We start from the raw sequence: 19,735 nt of genomic DNA on the forward strand, positions 1-19,735 counted from the left end.
TCAGATTAACCATAAATAGAGTTGGCAATCCAATAATTCCTCCTGAATCACCATGTTTGACTTCTGTGTTTTGTTGAAACATCATCTATTTGGGTTTTGTGCACTCCTTAGGTTAAAATGGTAAGATAAAAAAAAAAGTGAAAATCTGCCAGATGGGGTAGGGTTGTAATCTTTCATTTTTTTTTGGTAAGAAATGAGTGCAGACAAGTATTCTTTATTGTACTATGTTCAAAAGTAAGAAGTCTATGCATCATAGGTGTCATGACTGGTTTCAGGTTTGTTATGTCTTGGTTAAGGTGGCACGGTAGTATTTGCATTCCAGAATTTAGGTTGCTCTTTTGTGTACCCTACTTAGGTTAATGTATCTAAACAGTGTGATTGGACAAAAAATACAGTATCAACTGAACATACTTTCCCAAACTGAGGGATGAATCAGGTGTAGAAAAATATGAAATAATTTTACATACAGATGAAAATGAATTTTTGAGAATTTTTTTTAATTTTGTATTCACTGCACCATAAAAGACCTAAAAACACTAGTGGCCTTAGGTATTTAAATATAGCAAAAAAAGTAAACGGTCATGATACATATTCAAATTCATTTCTAAATAGTAAAATGAAAGTACTTCAGTTAACTGTGAATGTAGAATTTTTTGCAGTGTTAGAAAGTGGTGAAAATTTTAAAAAGGCTATCATAACCCCTATGGGCCAGGAAATACTACCGTGCCACCTTAAGGGGGATATATATTTTTACACTAAATCAATAAAAGAAATTTTTTTACCTATGCAATTTGTAAGTTTATCAATAAAAATTTGATTTAGGGCAACTATGATAAAAACAAGCCTTAAATTCCACCCTGAGAGTAAAAATTGCTGATTCAGCAAATTTTACCTGATCTGTTGGTAATAATGTAAAAATTTACCTAAAAAGTAGGACTTCATTGTTTTTATGTAACTTTCAATGCATTTTTAATTATATAGGCTCGGTTTAACTTTTCGCAGTGTCTGACACATGTGCAACCACTGGAATTTGAGACGCGACATTCTTTGATTGCATGTACATCCTATTATTTCCACCGAAATAAATAAATTGCATAATTTCTTATTTTTTTCAACACAAGTACAACTATACTAGTTTTCTTCGGGTTTTATTTGTAGTTCTGAGGTATCATGACACCAGTAGGAGCATTTTTGGAACCATTAAGTGGTTAAGGGGTCCTTACTTATTCATTTAGCCCTCATATTTGGCTGAAATAGAGATAGCAATAGGGGTTGCTTTACATTGACAAGACATTATTTTTGACAAAGAATGAAATTATAATGTTATATAAGCATGATTTAATGGTTTATTCATTTTCCATGCAAATGCCATTAATTGTTAAGATTTTCTGACAGTGAAAAGCAAAATAAAGGCAATTTGATTATGTAAGGGGACATAATTTAACTTAATGCATACATAAGAAATAGACAAACAGTCAACTTAGAGATGTGTTCTAGTACATGTATTGTCAAAAACATTTTAGAATAATAGTTAACTGTAATCTGAAGACTCTTGTTGTATTGCCTTTATAATCTGGAAATGCTTAAAGTAATATAAGGCATGCTGTAAAATGTGGAATGGACTTTAATATCATTTTTCATGATTTGGTGCTTAAACTGTTTCTTTTAGTCAGATTAACCATAAATAGAGTTGGCAATCCAATAATTCCTCCTGAATCACCATGTTTGACTTCTGTGTTTTGTTGAAACATCATCTATTTGGGTTTTGTGCACTCCTTAGGTTAAAATGGTAAGATAAAAAAAAAAGTGAAAATCTGCCAGATGGGGTAGGGTTGTAATCTTTCATTTTTTTTTGGTAAGAAATGAGTGCAGACAAGTATTCTTTATTGTACTATGTTCAAAAGTAAGAAGTCTATGCATCATAGGTGTCATGACTGGTTTCAGGTTTGTTATGTCTTGGTTAAGGTGGCACGGTAGTATTTGCATTCCAGAATTTAGGTTGCTCTTTTGTGTACCCTACTTAGGTTAATGTATCTAAACAGTGTGATTGGACAAAAAATACAGTATCAACTGAACATACTTTCCCAAACTGAGGGATGAATCAGGTGTAGAAAAATATGAAATAATTTTACATACAGATGAAAATGAATTTTTGAGAATTTTTTTTAATTTTGTATTCACTGCACCATAAAAGACCTAAAAACACTAGTGGCCTTAGGTATTTAAATATAGCAAAAAAAGTAAACGGTCATGATACATATTCAAATTCATTTCTAAATAGTAAAATGAAAGTACTTCAGTTAACTGTGAATGTAGAATTTTTTGCAGTGTTAGAAAGTGGTGAAAATTTTAAAAAGGCTATCATAACCCCTATGGGCCAGGAAATACTACCGTGCCACCTTAAGGGGGATATATATTTTTACACTAAATCAATAAAAGAAATTTTTTTACCTATGCAATTTGTAAGTTTATCAATAAAAATTTGATTTAGGGCAACTATGATAAAAACAAGCCTTAAATTCCACCCTGAGAGTAAAAATTGCTGATTCAGCAAATTTTACCTGATCTGTTGGTAATAATGTAAAAATTTACCTAAAAAGTAGGACTTCATTGTTTTTATGTAACTTTCAATGCATTTTTAATTATATAGGCTCGGTTTAACTTTTCGCAGTGTCTGACACATGTGCAACCACTGGAATTTGAGACGCGACATTCTTTGATTGCATGTACATCCTATTATTTCCACCGAAATAAATAAATTGCATAATTTCTTATTTTTTTCAACACAAGTACAACTATACTAGTTTTCTTCGGGTTTTATTTGTAGTTCTGAGGTATCATGACACCAGTAGGAGCATTTTTGGAACCATTAAGTGGTTAAGGGGTCCTTACTTATTCATTTAGCCCTCATATTTGGCTGAAATAGAGATAGCAATAGGGGTTGCTTTACATTGACAAGACATTATTTTTGACAAAGAATGAAATTATAATGTTATATAAGCATGATTTAATGGTTTATTCATTTTCCATGCAAATGCCATTAATTGTTAAGATTTTCTGACAGTGAAAAGCAAAATAAAGGCAATTTGATTATGTAAGGGGACATAATTTAACTTAATGCATACATAAGAAATAGACAAACAGTCAACTTAGAGATGTGTTCTAGTACATGTATTGTCAAAAACATTTTAGAATAATAGTTAACTGTAATCTGAAGACTCTTGTTGTATTGCCTTTATAATCTGGAAATGCTTAAAGTAATATAAGGCATGCTGTAAAATGTGGAATGGACTTTAATATCATTTTTCATGATTTGGTGCTTAAACTGTTTCTTTTAGTCAGATTAACCATAAATAGAGTTGGCAATCCAATAATTCCTCCTGAATCACCATGTTTGACTTCTGTGTTTTGTTGAAACATCATCTATTTGGGTTTTGTGCACTCCTTAGGTTAAAATGGTAAGATAAAAAAAAAAGTGAAAATCTGCCAGATGGGGTAGGGTTGTAATCTTTCATTTTTTTTTGGTAAGAAATGAGTGCAGACAAGTATTCTTTATTGTACTATGTTCAAAAGTAAGAAGTCTATGCATCATAGGTGTCATGACTGGTTTCAGGTTTGTTATGTCTTGGTTAAGGTGGCACGGTAGTATTTGCATTCCAGAATTTAGGTTGCTCTTTTGTGTACCCTACTTAGGTTAATGTATCTAAACAGTGTGATTGGACAAAAAATACAGTATCAACTGAACATACTTTCCCAAACTGAGGGATGAATCAGGTGTAGAAAAATATGAAATAATTTTACATACAGATGAAAATGAATTTTTGAGAATTTTTTTTAATTTTGTATTCACTGCACCATAAAAGACCTAAAAACACTAGTGGCCTTAGGTATTTAAATATAGCAAAAAAAGTAAACGGTCATGATACATATTCAAATTCATTTCTAAATAGTAAAATGAAAGTACTTCAGTTAACTGTGAATGTAGAATTTTTTGCAGTGTTAGAAAGTGGTGAAAATTTTAAAAAGGCTATCATAACCCCTATGGGCCAGGAAATACTACCGTGCCACCTTAAGGGGGATATATATTTTTACACTAAATCAATAAAAGAAATTTTTTTACCTATGCAATTTGTAAGTTTATCAATAAAAATTTGATTTAGGGCAACTATGATAAAAACAAGCCTTAAATTCCACCCTGAGAGTAAAAATTGCTGATTCAGCAAATTTTACCTGATCTGTTGGTAATAATGTAAAAATTTACCTAAAAAGTAGGACTTCATTGTTTTTATGTAACTTTCAATGCATTTTTAATTATATAGGCTCGGTTTAACTTTTCGCAGTGTCTGACACATGTGCAACCACTGGAATTTGAGACGCGACATTCTTTGATTGCATGTACATCCTATTATTTCCACCGAAATAAATAAATTGCATAATTTCTTATTTTTTTCAACACAAGTACAACTATACTAGTTTTCTTCGGGTTTTATTTGTAGTTCTGAGGTATCATGACACCAGTAGGAGCATTTTTGGAACCATTAAGTGGTTAAGGGGTCCTTACTTATTCATTTAGCCCTCATATTTGGCTGAAATAGAGATAGCAATAGGGGTTGCTTTACATTGACAAGACATTATTTTTGACAAAGAATGAAATTATAATGTTATATAAGCATGATTTAATGGTTTATTCATTTTCCATGCAAATGCCATTAATTGTTAAGATTTTCTGACAGTGAAAAGCAAAATAAAGGCAATTTGATTATGTAAGGGGACATAATTTAACTTAATGCATACATAAGAAATAGACAAACAGTCAACTTAGAGATGTGTTCTAGTACATGTATTGTCAAAAACATTTTAGAATAATAGTTAACTGTAATCTGAAGACTCTTGTTGTATTGCCTTTATAATCTGGAAATGCTTAAAGTAATATAAGGCATGCTGTAAAATGTGGAATGGACTTTAATATCATTTTTCATGATTTGGTGCTTAAACTGTTTCTTTTAGTCAGATTAACCATAAATAGAGTTGGCAATCCAATAATTCCTCCTGAATCACCATGTTTGACTTCTGTGTTTTGTTGAAACATCATCTATTTGGGTTTTGTGCACTCCTTAGGTTAAAATGGTAAGATAAAAAAAAAAGTGAAAATCTGCCAGATGGGGTAGGGTTGTAATCTTTCATTTTTTTTTGGTAAGAAATGAGTGCAGACAAGTATTCTTTATTGTACTATGTTCAAAAGTAAGAAGTCTATGCATCATAGGTGTCATGACTGGTTTCAGGTTTGTTATGTCTTGGTTAAGGTGGCACGGTAGTATTTGCATTCCAGAATTTAGGTTGCTCTTTTGTGTACCCTACTTAGGTTAATGTATCTAAACAGTGTGATTGGACAAAAAATACAGTATCAACTGAACATACTTTCCCAAACTGAGGGATGAATCAGGTGTAGAAAAATATGAAATAATTTTACATACAGATGAAAATGAATTTTTGAGAATTTTTTTTAATTTTGTATTCACTGCACCATAAAAGACCTAAAAACACTAGTGGCCTTAGGTATTTAAATATAGCAAAAAAAGTAAACGGTCATGATACATATTCAAATTCATTTCTAAATAGTAAAATGAAAGTACTTCAGTTAACTGTGAATGTAGAATTTTTTGCAGTGTTAGAAAGTGGTGAAAATTTTAAAAAGGCTATCATAACCCCTATGGGCCAGGAAATACTACCGTGCCACCTTAAGGGGGATATATATTTTTACACTAAATCAATAAAAGAAATTTTTTTACCTATGCAATTTGTAAGTTTATCAATAAAAATTTGATTTAGGGCAACTATGATAAAAACAAGCCTTAAATTCCACCCTGAGAGTAAAAATTGCTGATTCAGCAAATTTTACCTGATCTGTTGGTAATAATGTAAAAATTTACCTAAAAAGTAGGACTTCATTGTTTTTATGTAACTTTCAATGCATTTTTAATTATATAGGCTCGGTTTAACTTTTCGCAGTGTCTGACACATGTGCAACCACTGGAATTTGAGACGCGACATTCTTTGATTGCATGTACATCCTATTATTTCCACCGAAATAAATAAATTGCATAATTTCTTATTTTTTTCAACACAAGTACAACTATACTAGTTTTCTTCGGGTTTTATTTGTAGTTCTGAGGTATCATGACACCAGTAGGAGCATTTTTGGAACCATTAAGTGGTTAAGGGGTCCTTACTTATTCATTTAGCCCTCATATTTGGCTGAAATAGAGATAGCAATAGGGGTTGCTTTACATTGACAAGACATTATTTTTGACAAAGAATGAAATTATAATGTTATATAAGCATGATTTAATGGTTTATTCATTTTCCATGCAAATGCCATTAATTGTTAAGATTTTCTGACAGTGAAAAGCAAAATAAAGGCAATTTGATTATGTAAGGGGACATAATTTAACTTAATGCATACATAAGAAATAGACAAACAGTCAACTTAGAGATGTGTTCTAGTACATGTATTGTCAAAAACATTTTAGAATAATAGTTAACTGTAATCTGAAGACTCTTGTTGTATTGCCTTTATAATCTGGAAATGCTTAAAGTAATATAAGGCATGCTGTAAAATGTGGAATGGACTTTAATATCATTTTTCATGATTTGGTGCTTAAACTGTTTCTTTTAGTCAGATTAACCATAAATAGAGTTGGCAATCCAATAATTCCTCCTGAATCACCATGTTTGACTTCTGTGTTTTGTTGAAACATCATCTATTTGGGTTTTGTGCACTCCTTAGGTTAAAATGGTAAGATAAAAAAAAAAGTGAAAATCTGCCAGATGGGGTAGGGTTGTAATCTTTCATTTTTTTTTGGTAAGAAATGAGTGCAGACAAGTATTCTTTATTGTACTATGTTCAAAAGTAAGAAGTCTATGCATCATAGGTGTCATGACTGGTTTCAGGTTTGTTATGTCTTGGTTAAGGTGGCACGGTAGTATTTGCATTCCAGAATTTAGGTTGCTCTTTTGTGTACCCTACTTAGGTTAATGTATCTAAACAGTGTGATTGGACAAAAAATACAGTATCAACTGAACATACTTTCCCAAACTGAGGGATGAATCAGGTGTAGAAAAATATGAAATAATTTTACATACAGATGAAAATGAATTTTTGAGAATTTTTTTTAATTTTGTATTCACTGCACCATAAAAGACCTAAAAACACTAGTGGCCTTAGGTATTTAAATATAGCAAAAAAAGTAAACGGTCATGATACATATTCAAATTCATTTCTAAATAGTAAAATGAAAGTACTTCAGTTAACTGTGAATGTAGAATTTTTTGCAGTGTTAGAAAGTGGTGAAAATTTTAAAAAGGCTATCATAACCCCTATGGGCCAGGAAATACTACCGTGCCACCTTAAGGGGGATATATATTTTTACACTAAATCAATAAAAGAAATTTTTTTACCTATGCAATTTGTAAGTTTATCAATAAAAATTTGATTTAGGGCAACTATGATAAAAACAAGCCTTAAATTCCACCCTGAGAGTAAAAATTGCTGATTCAGCAAATTTTACCTGATCTGTTGGTAATAATGTAAAAATTTACCTAAAAAGTAGGACTTCATTGTTTTTATGTAACTTTCAATGCATTTTTAATTATATAGGCTCGGTTTAACTTTTCGCAGTGTCTGACACATGTGCAACCACTGGAATTTGAGACGCGACATTCTTTGATTGCATGTACATCCTATTATTTCCACCGAAATAAATAAATTGCATAATTTCTTATTTTTTTCAACACAAGTACAACTATACTAGTTTTCTTCGGGTTTTATTTGTAGTTCTGAGGTATCATGACACCAGTAGGAGCATTTTTGGAACCATTAAGTGGTTAAGGGGTCCTTACTTATTCATTTAGCCCTCATATTTGGCTGAAATAGAGATAGCAATAGGGGTTGCTTTACATTGACAAGACATTATTTTTGACAAAGAATGAAATTATAATGTTATATAAGCATGATTTAATGGTTTATTCATTTTCCATGCAAATGCCATTAATTGTTAAGATTTTCTGACAGTGAAAAGCAAAATAAAGGCAATTTGATTATGTAAGGGGACATAATTTAACTTAATGCATACATAAGAAATAGACAAACAGTCAACTTAGAGATGTGTTCTAGTACATGTATTGTCAAAAACATTTTAGAATAATAGTTAACTGTAATCTGAAGACTCTTGTTGTATTGCCTTTATAATCTGGAAATGCTTAAAGTAATATAAGGCATGCTGTAAAATGTGGAATGGACTTTAATATCATTTTTCATGATTTGGTGCTTAAACTGTTTCTTTTAGTCAGATTAACCATAAATAGAGTTGGCAATCCAATAATTCCTCCTGAATCACCATGTTTGACTTCTGTGTTTTGTTGAAACATCATCTATTTGGGTTTTGTGCACTCCTTAGGTTAAAATGGTAAGATAAAAAAAAAAGTGAAAATCTGCCAGATGGGGTAGGGTTGTAATCTTTCATTTTTTTTTGGTAAGAAATGAGTGCAGACAAGTATTCTTTATTGTACTATGTTCAAAAGTAAGAAGTCTATGCATCATAGGTGTCATGACTGGTTTCAGGTTTGTTATGTCTTGGTTAAGGTGGCACGGTAGTATTTGCATTCCAGAATTTAGGTTGCTCTTTTGTGTACCCTACTTAGGTTAATGTATCTAAACAGTGTGATTGGACAAAAAATACAGTATCAACTGAACATACTTTCCCAAACTGAGGGATGAATCAGGTGTAGAAAAATATGAAATAATTTTACATACAGATGAAAATGAATTTTTGAGAATTTTTTTTAATTTTGTATTCACTGCACCATAAAAGACCTAAAAACACTAGTGGCCTTAGGTATTTAAATATAGCAAAAAAAGTAAACGGTCATGATACATATTCAAATTCATTTCTAAATAGTAAAATGAAAGTACTTCAGTTAACTGTGAATGTAGAATTTTTTGCAGTGTTAGAAAGTGGTGAAAATTTTAAAAAGGCTATCATAACCCCTATGGGCCAGGAAATACTACCGTGCCACCATATACATATATGTCTCTGTTCAAAGTGTGTCTCTGTTTTTTCATAGGGTTCAGTGATTAACTGTGTTGCTCAGCGACAAATACTAGAAATAAGAAGTGTGGTTTATTTTTAATATTTTATAGTTTAACTTTTAATGTTCAAGACAGTCATGGATTACTAATTGCCGATGTAATTCATATTCTGATGACTGAATATGTTCTTCAACTTTGATTTTGGACAGCAGCAAAAACTCAGAATAAGAAGAGTAATATTGTTAAAAGTATAATTATTCAACAAACGATTTTTTTTCTTTTCGAGGATCGTATACCATCACAGTTAGGGAACGCAAAGAGCTACGACTTATACAATCGGTAAGGGATTTTTATCTTTAAATTTTCTCTCTCACGACTGAGACCAAGGACGTATATTAGTCTTGCTGAGACTATTATAACACAGTGTTATAGTAGTCTCAGCTCACGACTGTATCAATTCTGGGACTTTATACTAATTATTATCTGTATTTAAAATAACTCACCATTTACTTAAGTCCATGTCATGTCCAGGCGTATCTGAAAAAATGGATATATAGATTAGTGCATATGCATGGCAAGGGATCTGAATCGTGCGTTTTTAATCATTGGACAAGTGAGCAATCGGATCCGCATTTTCGAGAAGAAAACAAGTATGATTTATAAATAAAAAGCAGTGCAGGAGGCTACCACAATTGTAACTTATATTGAAAAATCACCGGAATGTTAAACAAATGGTTTTATCAAGGGTGTATTTTTCTCTTTATTTCATCTTTTAAATATTTTTTGAATTACGGGTTTTGCGGATTTGTGTTTATGTTTCAGTTTGTTTGTCAGTGTTGTTTTTAATTCCAAATGGAGGAGAGGCTTAACAATATCTTACCTGGATCTTTTGCATAAAAGGTAAACGAATAAATTCGTAACAGAATTTCCTGGTAGCCATACTTTTCATCTATATTTGTAAAACTGATCTGTAAGTAACAGAAAACAAATGATAAAACATGTCAAATCCTGAGACTACTATAAGAATAAGAATAAGAATACTTTATTTATCCAATTATGTATGATTACAATGATTTGTGTTAATTATAAAAATGAAATAATAAAATGAAATGCATCACAATAGAACACTGAACAGTTATTGCATGCAAATGGAAGAGAAAGTAATATGGGAGACAATCAATTTCTGTAAGGATTATTCCCCTATAAACAGATATGGTGTTTATATATATAGTAGCATCAGCTCAAATTATATACTTTATTCAGAATATAATACTATATTTTTATATCATTATATATCTCTGTTTCAACCTTTTAACTGAGACAATGGTAAGTGGTAATGGTTTGGCTAATACTGATCAATTGCTTTATATATGAAAGTAACTTTTAAATTATATACATTATGATACATTGCGCCGCCGGTCACTGGTTATGTGACTGGCATTACGTCATTTGTAAAGAGTTAGAATATAGAAAAAGTTTGAACGCCAATCAGAAACCTTAAAAAAAGCAAGACAAGCAAAACTATAGCGAAAAAAAACAAAGAAAAGTAAGACCATAGACGATAGACGAAAAAAATGAACCTCAGATTATTATAACACACGTGTTACAGACTACTTAGATTTTGATAATTGAGAAACTTGTTTCAAATATTTTCAATTCAATTCATCGTTTGAATTACTAATATAAGGTTGTATGAAAATAAACCATTCTTTAAATATGGGAATAACATACTTAATATACATAAATAGTATGTACCAGTTTGAATGTACAAGACCAACACATCGAGTCGGGTTCTAACTAGCTATTCACAGGGAAACAAGTCACTCTTTACGGACTATTTACTCTGTCTCAGATGTTATTGGTAGATCTAACTCAAAGTACTGCGTACTAAGCAGGAAAATAACAAATATTCATAATATTGTTTTTCGGTGATCGTACCCTTCTGCACTCAAGGGAACACGCTACTAGATACCACAGAGGAAACAACAAAGAATTTACGTCTGACAACGTCCAGTAGCCAATATTATAGTGTAATGGGATTTTCATTAACAGATATTTAACCCTTCATTTTTATTCTTTTTTACCTATTCACTTTTTTCTTTTCTTTTTCATTGAATATACTATATTTATGAGGTAAATCAGTTTCAGCTATTTGTTTACACACAACACGTCTTTAAGCTTACCTGTTATATGTTTATTAAAAGTATAGGACATTTCAGATAAAGTCATATTCAGTTATTCAATACTGCATCTAGGAAATCATCAGTCGATAGAATTATTATTTGCTTCCATGTCACCGTATGTCTCTTTCGCATTTTCTTTTTTATAGTTAAAGCTCATCCAGCGGTATTTGACCAACTATACTCACCAACTAAATCAGAGTGATGCATAAAAAAAAGAATATCTTACATCCAATTATTTCACTTGATCAAAAGTGCGAATAAAAATTAATAAATATTTAAGAACTGAGACATGTTACATAAAAAGCGTCTAACACTACAGAAACCGTTCATGTGCAAAACGTACACTTAGGACTAAATCAGATTTAGATCAAATTTGTTTACACACAACACCTAAGACTAAATCAGATTTAGATCAAATTTGTTTTGATGGCATTGGCAACTATTTTACATGATCATTCAATCCTCTTATGACTTACTATAGTATCTCTAAATGATAATAAAATACGTATGTATTTATCCATTACATGAATTAGTCATGTGTTAACATCTTATTTAAAAATATTCACGGCTGAATAGACGGAACATTTTAACGTAAAAACGAACAATTTAAAACTTTCTTGTTGTGGTTTGTATATCAAATGACAGTATATATTTATGATTAATATGCGTAATATAAACACTTTTAAAATACATCATTTAATTGGGGTACACACGAACTAAAACAGCAATCATCTGAATAAACGTAGGATGCGTTTCAATAGATTAAATGGAAATGACGAAGGAAAAACCAAACCTATATACTAAAAAAAATGAATAAATATATAAGTAAAATCATAATATGGTTCATTGGTTAGAGGCTCAATAAATGGAAATTAAAATCTTTAGTCATTTTATTGCGTTACGCAGGCATAAGTTAACGAGTCAACGATTTCAAATAAATAAATGATTTTTTACACAGTCATAGAATAACATATTTGGTTCAAGACATTGGCCACTCGGTGCATTTGTTCATTTTCAATAATTATAGATTGGGAAATTCCAGATGCTTTGGACTTAAACGACATTATGTTTTTTTTTTTTTTTTAAGATGCGTCTATTTTCGTGTTATTTTTAATATCTTTACATCACTATACAACTATTAGGTCGTGATCAATTGAAGAATGACACAGACAACTACATGTTGTCCACTGTGTTTTGCCGAATTGTATGACTGTAAACTGACAAAATATAACTGGAATCACTGTCATGAGCTTTATAAGCGACACCATGTAAGTCTTCTCGGACATGCATACAGTGGCTGTCATATGGATGAAACACAGAACTTCACTTAAGTTAGAGCTAGAGTTAGATATTGGAATAAATTAAAATTAAAGACAAACCAATTCAGTGATTTTAGATGCAACGTACTTGAGAAAAAATACTAATCTAAATTTCTGATTGAACGGTCAGGAACTGACACCATGGTGGCATGCACACATGCTAATCCCACCAGAGATATCATAACATTAAATGACTCTAGAGTCTTATCAAAAATATGTATTTAAATTGCTATAAATCATCTGTACTCGTGTCCTGTTTAATCATCTGTACTCGTGTCCTGTTTACCCTTTGATGTTTGAAATAATTTCGTCATAACAGTTATATGAAAAAAATACAATAGTTAAAATGGTTTTTGCGATTTATATTTTTAATTTTCAAATAATCTAAGGAGATCTTATATGACTACCATTTAGCTAGACAACTATCCAACATAGTCCAAATGTCGTGAGCAGAAGCAAGTATATAGATCACTGTTCGACCCTTAACAATGAGCAATACCATGAAGCGGCAAATTGATATGCATATCCAGGACGAGAACATGTTAATGTCAGTAGTATGAAATTTAGCCCTGCGTGGTACTAAACCGACATGCTCTGATCTTTATGCACCACAATCTAGACAAGATAAAGAGAAAGAACAGTTCCTAATGCAATTCAAAAGTTTTGTACATTGGGTATATCCGGAGCCTATTATGTACGTTCTCTAGAATATACATTCCAGGCTAGAACGAACTTTTAACATTTGGTTAAATCTTTTATACATTTAGTGCTGTACTTTGATAGACATCGTATGTTTTATATTGTGGTGTCTTGAGTCTACTGAAGTTTTTATTTATTATATATCATAATGGGTTAAAAATATTTTGCTAAATGGGGCATTGACAATTTTAATTTTCGTTAAAATGGGTTAAAAATCAGACGCTAGAATGGGTTCTTCTTTGACGCTAAAACGTCCGATTTTTTCCGATCAAATGTCCTATCAATGCGCTTAAATTTCCTCCGCCGGAGACAACTGTGACGGTACATAACATAAGAACACACCGTTGGAAACTACTTGACTCATCAGATTGACACGAAGCACAAAACAAACAAATTAACTAACATATAGACAAAATATGAATAGTACCGATCTAAAAGTACTCGCAATTAATATAAAGTTACTTTAAAGCCAATAATAACTACGTGTAATAGATGAGGCTAAATTATCAATCAGAATACATCCAACGGATTTAGTAGGAGACGCCATAAACAGTCTGAGAAACGCATGACTTTTATATTCTTTTAGCCACTGTATTTGTTCTAATGTTGCATCAAATTTGTAAGAATACTTTTTATCATGGATTCACAAATAGAAAATGTAGAGCTACATCAATCCATAATGTTGTTAACCCCCTTTGCTCCTGTCCGTTCCTTAACAATTACTGGCAACGTGCTCATTTGTATATACCTGGCAACCCAGTCCCTTAGCCATCTTATGAAAAGAGCATCTTGAAAATAATTCCTAAAACAATTCGGATAAATCCGGATTTTGCTCAATTCTACTCCGTGTCCCTCTCCTCGAAATAAAGGAGAAAAGACATATATTATTGTCAGATCAGTTAAAAAAAGGTGGACAGGTCACTGGCGATTCTTGTGTTTACCTTTGGCAAATTGAAAATGCCATAGGTCACATGCGACGGGTGCATTTTATTTTTACCAACTCATGGTGGCGTCTGTAAAAACTTCCCGACTTAACTTAGAACCAAAAGAATGATCTTGGATTTTTAGTTAGGGCCAAGCAATTTATTAAGGAGTTGCTTAAAAAAAACCATGTCATTTATATCTTTTTATTTTATATTCAAATTAATTAATTGGGAAACCGAATACACGTTTTGAAACCGTACATGTTCTTCAATTTACATATTCATTGACACGATGAAATTTATCAATTCAGGTGAATTGAGAGGTAATGAAGTTCTACTAAATATCATTTAAAAAGAATTAATTGGCGAAACGCATGTTACATAATATTCCGTAATTTGTATACGACAAAGAACTTTTAATTTGACAGGTCACATTGTTTATATATATCATAGAGATAATGATCCCCACGGCGTATTGTTTCAATTCAGTCTTATGCTTTGTTTGGTGCAAATTGATATTTTTTTTATGATTTTTCCGATGAAAAGATTTCAATAGAGATGATACAAAAAAAACTAAAAATCGGTGAAGTGACGACATTTTCACGAAATTGTTTAACACGTAGTAAACTGTTCGGTCACCCAATTTATATTAAAAATCAGATTGTCAAAAGCTATTTAAACTCAGCAATTTCTCTGAATTCATATTATTAAGGTGAAAGTGTTGTTGTTTTTTTTTTTTGTTTTTTTTTTTTTTTTTATATAATCCAAGAATTTGTATAGTTTACTAATCCTTGTATAATGATCTATAATCTTATCTAACTTTAACTTAATATTTTTAAAGGTGCCATATTCGCATTAAACTGTTAAAGTACATTAGTGAGCAAGCTCACAATGCCCCCTAGCAATAAACTCTAGCACATCACAAAGTAATGGATTTATTCCTATTATGTAATTTCAGGATAAATAATGAGACAAGTTTTTGTTTTATTTCAGCGCAAAGTGATCCGTTAAGTCATTGTATAAATACTTAAATTCTCAAGTAGTTATAGGGACCAAAAGGGACCTTAAGAGAATAGAAAAAAAATATCGAACTTTCAAATTCATTATACATTCCACGAAAGTTTGACAGATTTAATGGTGTCAAAAAAATATGTAGTTCGAAGCTGTATATAAATGTGAATTGGTATTTTAATGACTATTTAAAATAGTTTAAGTACCCAGATAGAATTTTACGACAAAGGAATAAATATCTTAGCGAAATATTTTCCTTCGGATAAAAAATAACAACTAATGTGACATTCTTTCCACCGGATCAAATTTCACCCGGATATAATTTTGCTTTACACAAACAATAAGTCCATTTCAGACTGAAATATGTAAATATGCACTTGTGTCAACGGCAAAGTTACCGTTAACTTGGAGGACTAACATGCACTAGTATCATTTTTTAAACTTACATAATTTTTCTAGAGGAATACTATTCATTTGTCTGAATTAAACAAACCATCAAATTCGTGTGTATTGGGATTTTTTACAGCAATATTTCCGTAAATAATGTCTTTCTCTATATGCACATCTTTACAAATCATGAGATAATGATATTCGTCACCGATATCACTTGAGTTATCATGCAATAGAAGTTCCAAATGGTAAAAATAGTATGTAACATTTCAGCTTGAAGTAATATTACAGTGTTAGTCTTTAGCGGAATAAAGCGTGTACATATATACTATTGTTTTCCGATAGGAACATATAATATAGCATTGCCTATTAAAAGTTTCAAGAGGATCGTCTGTAAAGGGGGGGGGGGACAAATATACGTTGACAGAGTCGTAATATATCACAGCATAGAGCGTTTATCATGCGGTAATATATGAGAACAGGCAACAACTTGCACACATATCTCTTTTTATATCTTCTTGATTATAAATGATTTTTCCTTAGAAAATGAGGACCAAACAAGCAACTTATTTAGTTTCTAATAAAGTCGATAACCAAGAGATGAGTTGCTGCTTATGATCTTAACAACTGTTCAGTATTAACTTCAATAAAAAAAATGAGATGTTATTGCAAATTTAATGTCTATCCCATTTTGGGCTATTAAAACCAAACAGGATATAATAAAGTATTTGGATGACTGCATGGTTAACCTGGCTCATTACATTAAAGTAAAAACAACAATTTATAAAAATATTTATAAAACATGTTATGGACAATTTTTCGTTATTTATCATTTCAGTTTTCAAACCGACAAATTAAAGTATATCTGAAATAATGTAAACCAGCTTTAGAGCTTCCATGGGTTATCCCCAATAAAATATCAGCATTTTTTTCCATACACCTAAGAGTACTACACTCATAAAGTACAATCATATTTTACAAAGTATGTGTTAGTATTGTCTTTATGTATTGTACGAAAAAATTACAGAGAAAATTTAGGCCGAAATTATCATAAACCCATATTGCATCTCTAAACATCGTAAACAAATATTTAACATATATGATTAAATATATTTTTTTTACTTACTTTTGCTTTTATGTTAAAATTTCCATAATCTGTTAATTCTGCATTGGACTCAAATTTATATTCATATTCATATCCAGGCTTAAATCTGATGAATTTAGCTTCAGATGGAATAAAGCACCACAATATTACACAAATTATTCCATACAAGGACCATTGGCGGTCCATCTTCTGTTGTTGGACCCAGATATTTTTATTTCAATTTTTTAAAAGTTCCTCCTTTTTTTAATAAAATGTTCTCACGTCTTGTTCCTACGGGTTAAAACCCGGTTTCAAAATATCATTGGCGTGAATTTTATTATATAGACTTTTAACTTCGTTAAATCCAGTCATGCATACGTTTGTTTTCTTTTATTGGGATATAGGTATAGCAATTCATAAGATAATTTAATCGTACCTACTTTTAATCCATAACTATTGATGTTTTTCACCAACAGGCAAATTTTGTTTTGATAAGTAGTTTTTACCGTTACCTTGCAAATGTAATTAAAATCCTGTTAAAAGCATGGATTTTTTGTAATTAGAAAGTCATTCATTTATGAAGGCAATTTTACGTTATAAAACAGACTTAAATCTATTTTCTAATCTATTTATTCAGGTAATTAATGAAAATATAGAAAAAAAAACATTAATTTATAGAACTTGGGGAAAGTCATCCATTTATGAAGGCAATTTTGTGTTATAAAACAGACTTAAAATCTTTTTTAATCTATTTATTTAGGCAGAGACATATATTACATTTTATATGTCTCTGATTTAGGTAATGAAAATAGAGAAAGACTGTTATGAAATACATTGTTGTAAATTTGTCTTGGACTGAATAAAAAGGAGCAATTTGCCAAATACCTTCTCAGCGAAAACTAAGAAATAAGTTGTGGTAAAGGTTGAGAATTTTTGAAATCACATAGTTGTTCAGAACTAATTTATTTGGCCTTTTTACTTTTTGGGGGATTTCGAGCGTCACTGATGAGTCTTTTGTAGACGAACGCGCGTCTGGCGCAAATACAAAATTTCAATCCTGGTATCAACGATGAGTTTATATACAAAAACATATGACTTATCTTGAGAAAGCTAAAAAAAATCGAGATTTGTCAAATTTTGGTATATATTTGAGTGTTTATCCCCAAAATGTATAAAATGCCATCATAGACCTAACCACATTCCTGTTGGACGTATTTGCTATGTATTGTCTTTCTGATATACATATCAATTTGTTTCGTGTAGCGATGTCCTTTGATGTAAAATTTGGGAAAACATGTTAAAATACAAATTTTGTGTCAAATATCTGCAACAGAAATTCCTAGTGCTGAATAGCATGTTAGTTTTATGGAAATATGTAAAATTGTGAATTCGTAATCAAACAAAGTTAAAAAAAACTCTTTAAGATTTAAGTTTCAGTATGTTTTTGTGACAACTTAAAGGTTTTGATGTGGTGCGTGAAACTATATAATACAGGGTTATACGGCCATACGACTTTTCTGTATCGAAATTACTAATTTGACTTTTCATTCCATTGTGTTTTCAATTAAGTTACATTAGTTTTATTAATTAATGACAATGAGAGGTGAAAGTGATGAAGGGACATTCACACTTATTATTAAAAAATAAACTGACAATGCCATGGCTAAAACAGTATAACAGATAAACATCTGTGCACAGAACACAACATAGAAAACTGAACAACTCGAGACTCACCAAACCTGTGGGTGATCTTAGGTACAATGGAAGGGTAAGCAGATCCTGCTTCATATTTAGATAAGTCTAACTCAGAAGGTCACTTTCTTTGGAAAGTTAAGAAGTTAAAAAAAGTGCAAAAAGTGATCGTCAAGCTATTGCCTTTTCTGTGAGAAGAAAGCTTCAATTGTAATTATATTTTCATATAAAAATACGTACTGTTTTCCGGTTAAGGACTCCTTCTGTTTGCAGTATAATAGTATAGGAATATAACTTAGTATTTATCAAGCTAAAAGCTTCATTCATATTCAAGACAAGACTTTTCATAAAACTTTAGTTTACCTATTTGTCAAATTGAACATATTCTATGGTTACTCTTGGGTGGATACCTATCTAATTTTATGTAAAAAAAAAAATAACAGGAAAATATTTATTAAACTGCTGCATATGTGAAACTAATGTAATGTTCATTTTAAAAAACATTCTTTTTTTCTTTTTAATGCTTGTCATCTGTGGGGGGGGGGTAGTTTTTATATTCTCAGTGTCACACTACATGTTTTACTTATTAAAAAAAAGATGTGGTGTGATTTGGCCAATGAGACAACTGTCCACAAGAGACCAAAATGACACAGACATTAACAACTACAGGTCACCGTACGGCCTTCAACAATGAGCAAAGCCCATATCGCATAGTCAGCTATAAAAGGCAACGATAAGACAATGTAAAATAATTCAAACAAGAAAACAAACGGCCTTATTTATATAAAAAAAAATGAACGAAAAACAAATATGTAACACATAAACAAACGACAACCACTGAATTACAAGCTCGGACAGGCACATACATAAATAATGTGGCGGGGTTAAACATGTTAGCGGGATCTCCCCTAACCTGGGACAGTAGTATAACAGTACAACATAAGAACGAACTATAAAAATCAGTTGAAAAAGGCTCAACTCATTAGATGGACAAAAATACAAGTGGACGTGGCCGGGCACTTATACATCCCGACACAAAAAGACACAATGATCAGATTTAAGAGTATTCGCAGTTATCTGACAGCTAGTTCAAAGCCACTAATAACCAATAAAAAAACTAACACAATCACAATTAATATGGAGACATGAAAGAAATAAATCTTTTAATTAACCAATTTCTAAATACTTACATAATATTTGAATAATCTATCAAAAAGATTATATCTACCGAATATAATTTATTTGACACACAAATACAAAAGGTATTGTCTATAAGATAATGATAACCAAGGGAAAATTAACTATAGTGTGTGATAACATTTTGTGAGGGAATTCGATGTTTGCTA

The 19,735-nt window shown here is 31.0% G+C and overlaps 1 protein-coding gene across 1 annotated transcript in view; it reads right to left on the reverse strand.

Annotated features, from left to right (window-relative positions):
• The window catches only part of LOC143056305 (uncharacterized), a 313,066-nt gene extending 296,091 nt beyond the window's left edge, over window positions 1–16,975 (reverse strand). Inside the window, exons 1-3 of the mRNA XM_076229390.1 lie at window positions 16,740–16,975; window positions 9,969–10,056; window positions 9,592–9,625 (exon numbers count right to left, since the gene is read on the reverse strand). Coding sequence (XP_076085505.1) covers window positions 9,592–9,625; window positions 9,969–10,056; window positions 16,740–16,904 — 287 coding nt within the window. The 5' untranslated portion in view covers window positions 16,905–16,975. The remainder of the gene's footprint in view (window positions 1–9,591; window positions 9,626–9,968; window positions 10,057–16,739) is intronic.
• Between the last annotated feature and the right edge of the window lie 2,760 nt (window positions 16,976–19,735).

Source organism: Mytilus galloprovincialis, chromosome 13 (genome assembly GCF_965363235.1).
Source record: "Mytilus galloprovincialis chromosome 13, xbMytGall1.hap1.1, whole genome shotgun sequence".
Lineage (NCBI taxonomy): Eukaryota > Metazoa > Mollusca > Bivalvia > Mytilida > Mytilidae > Mytilus > Mytilus galloprovincialis.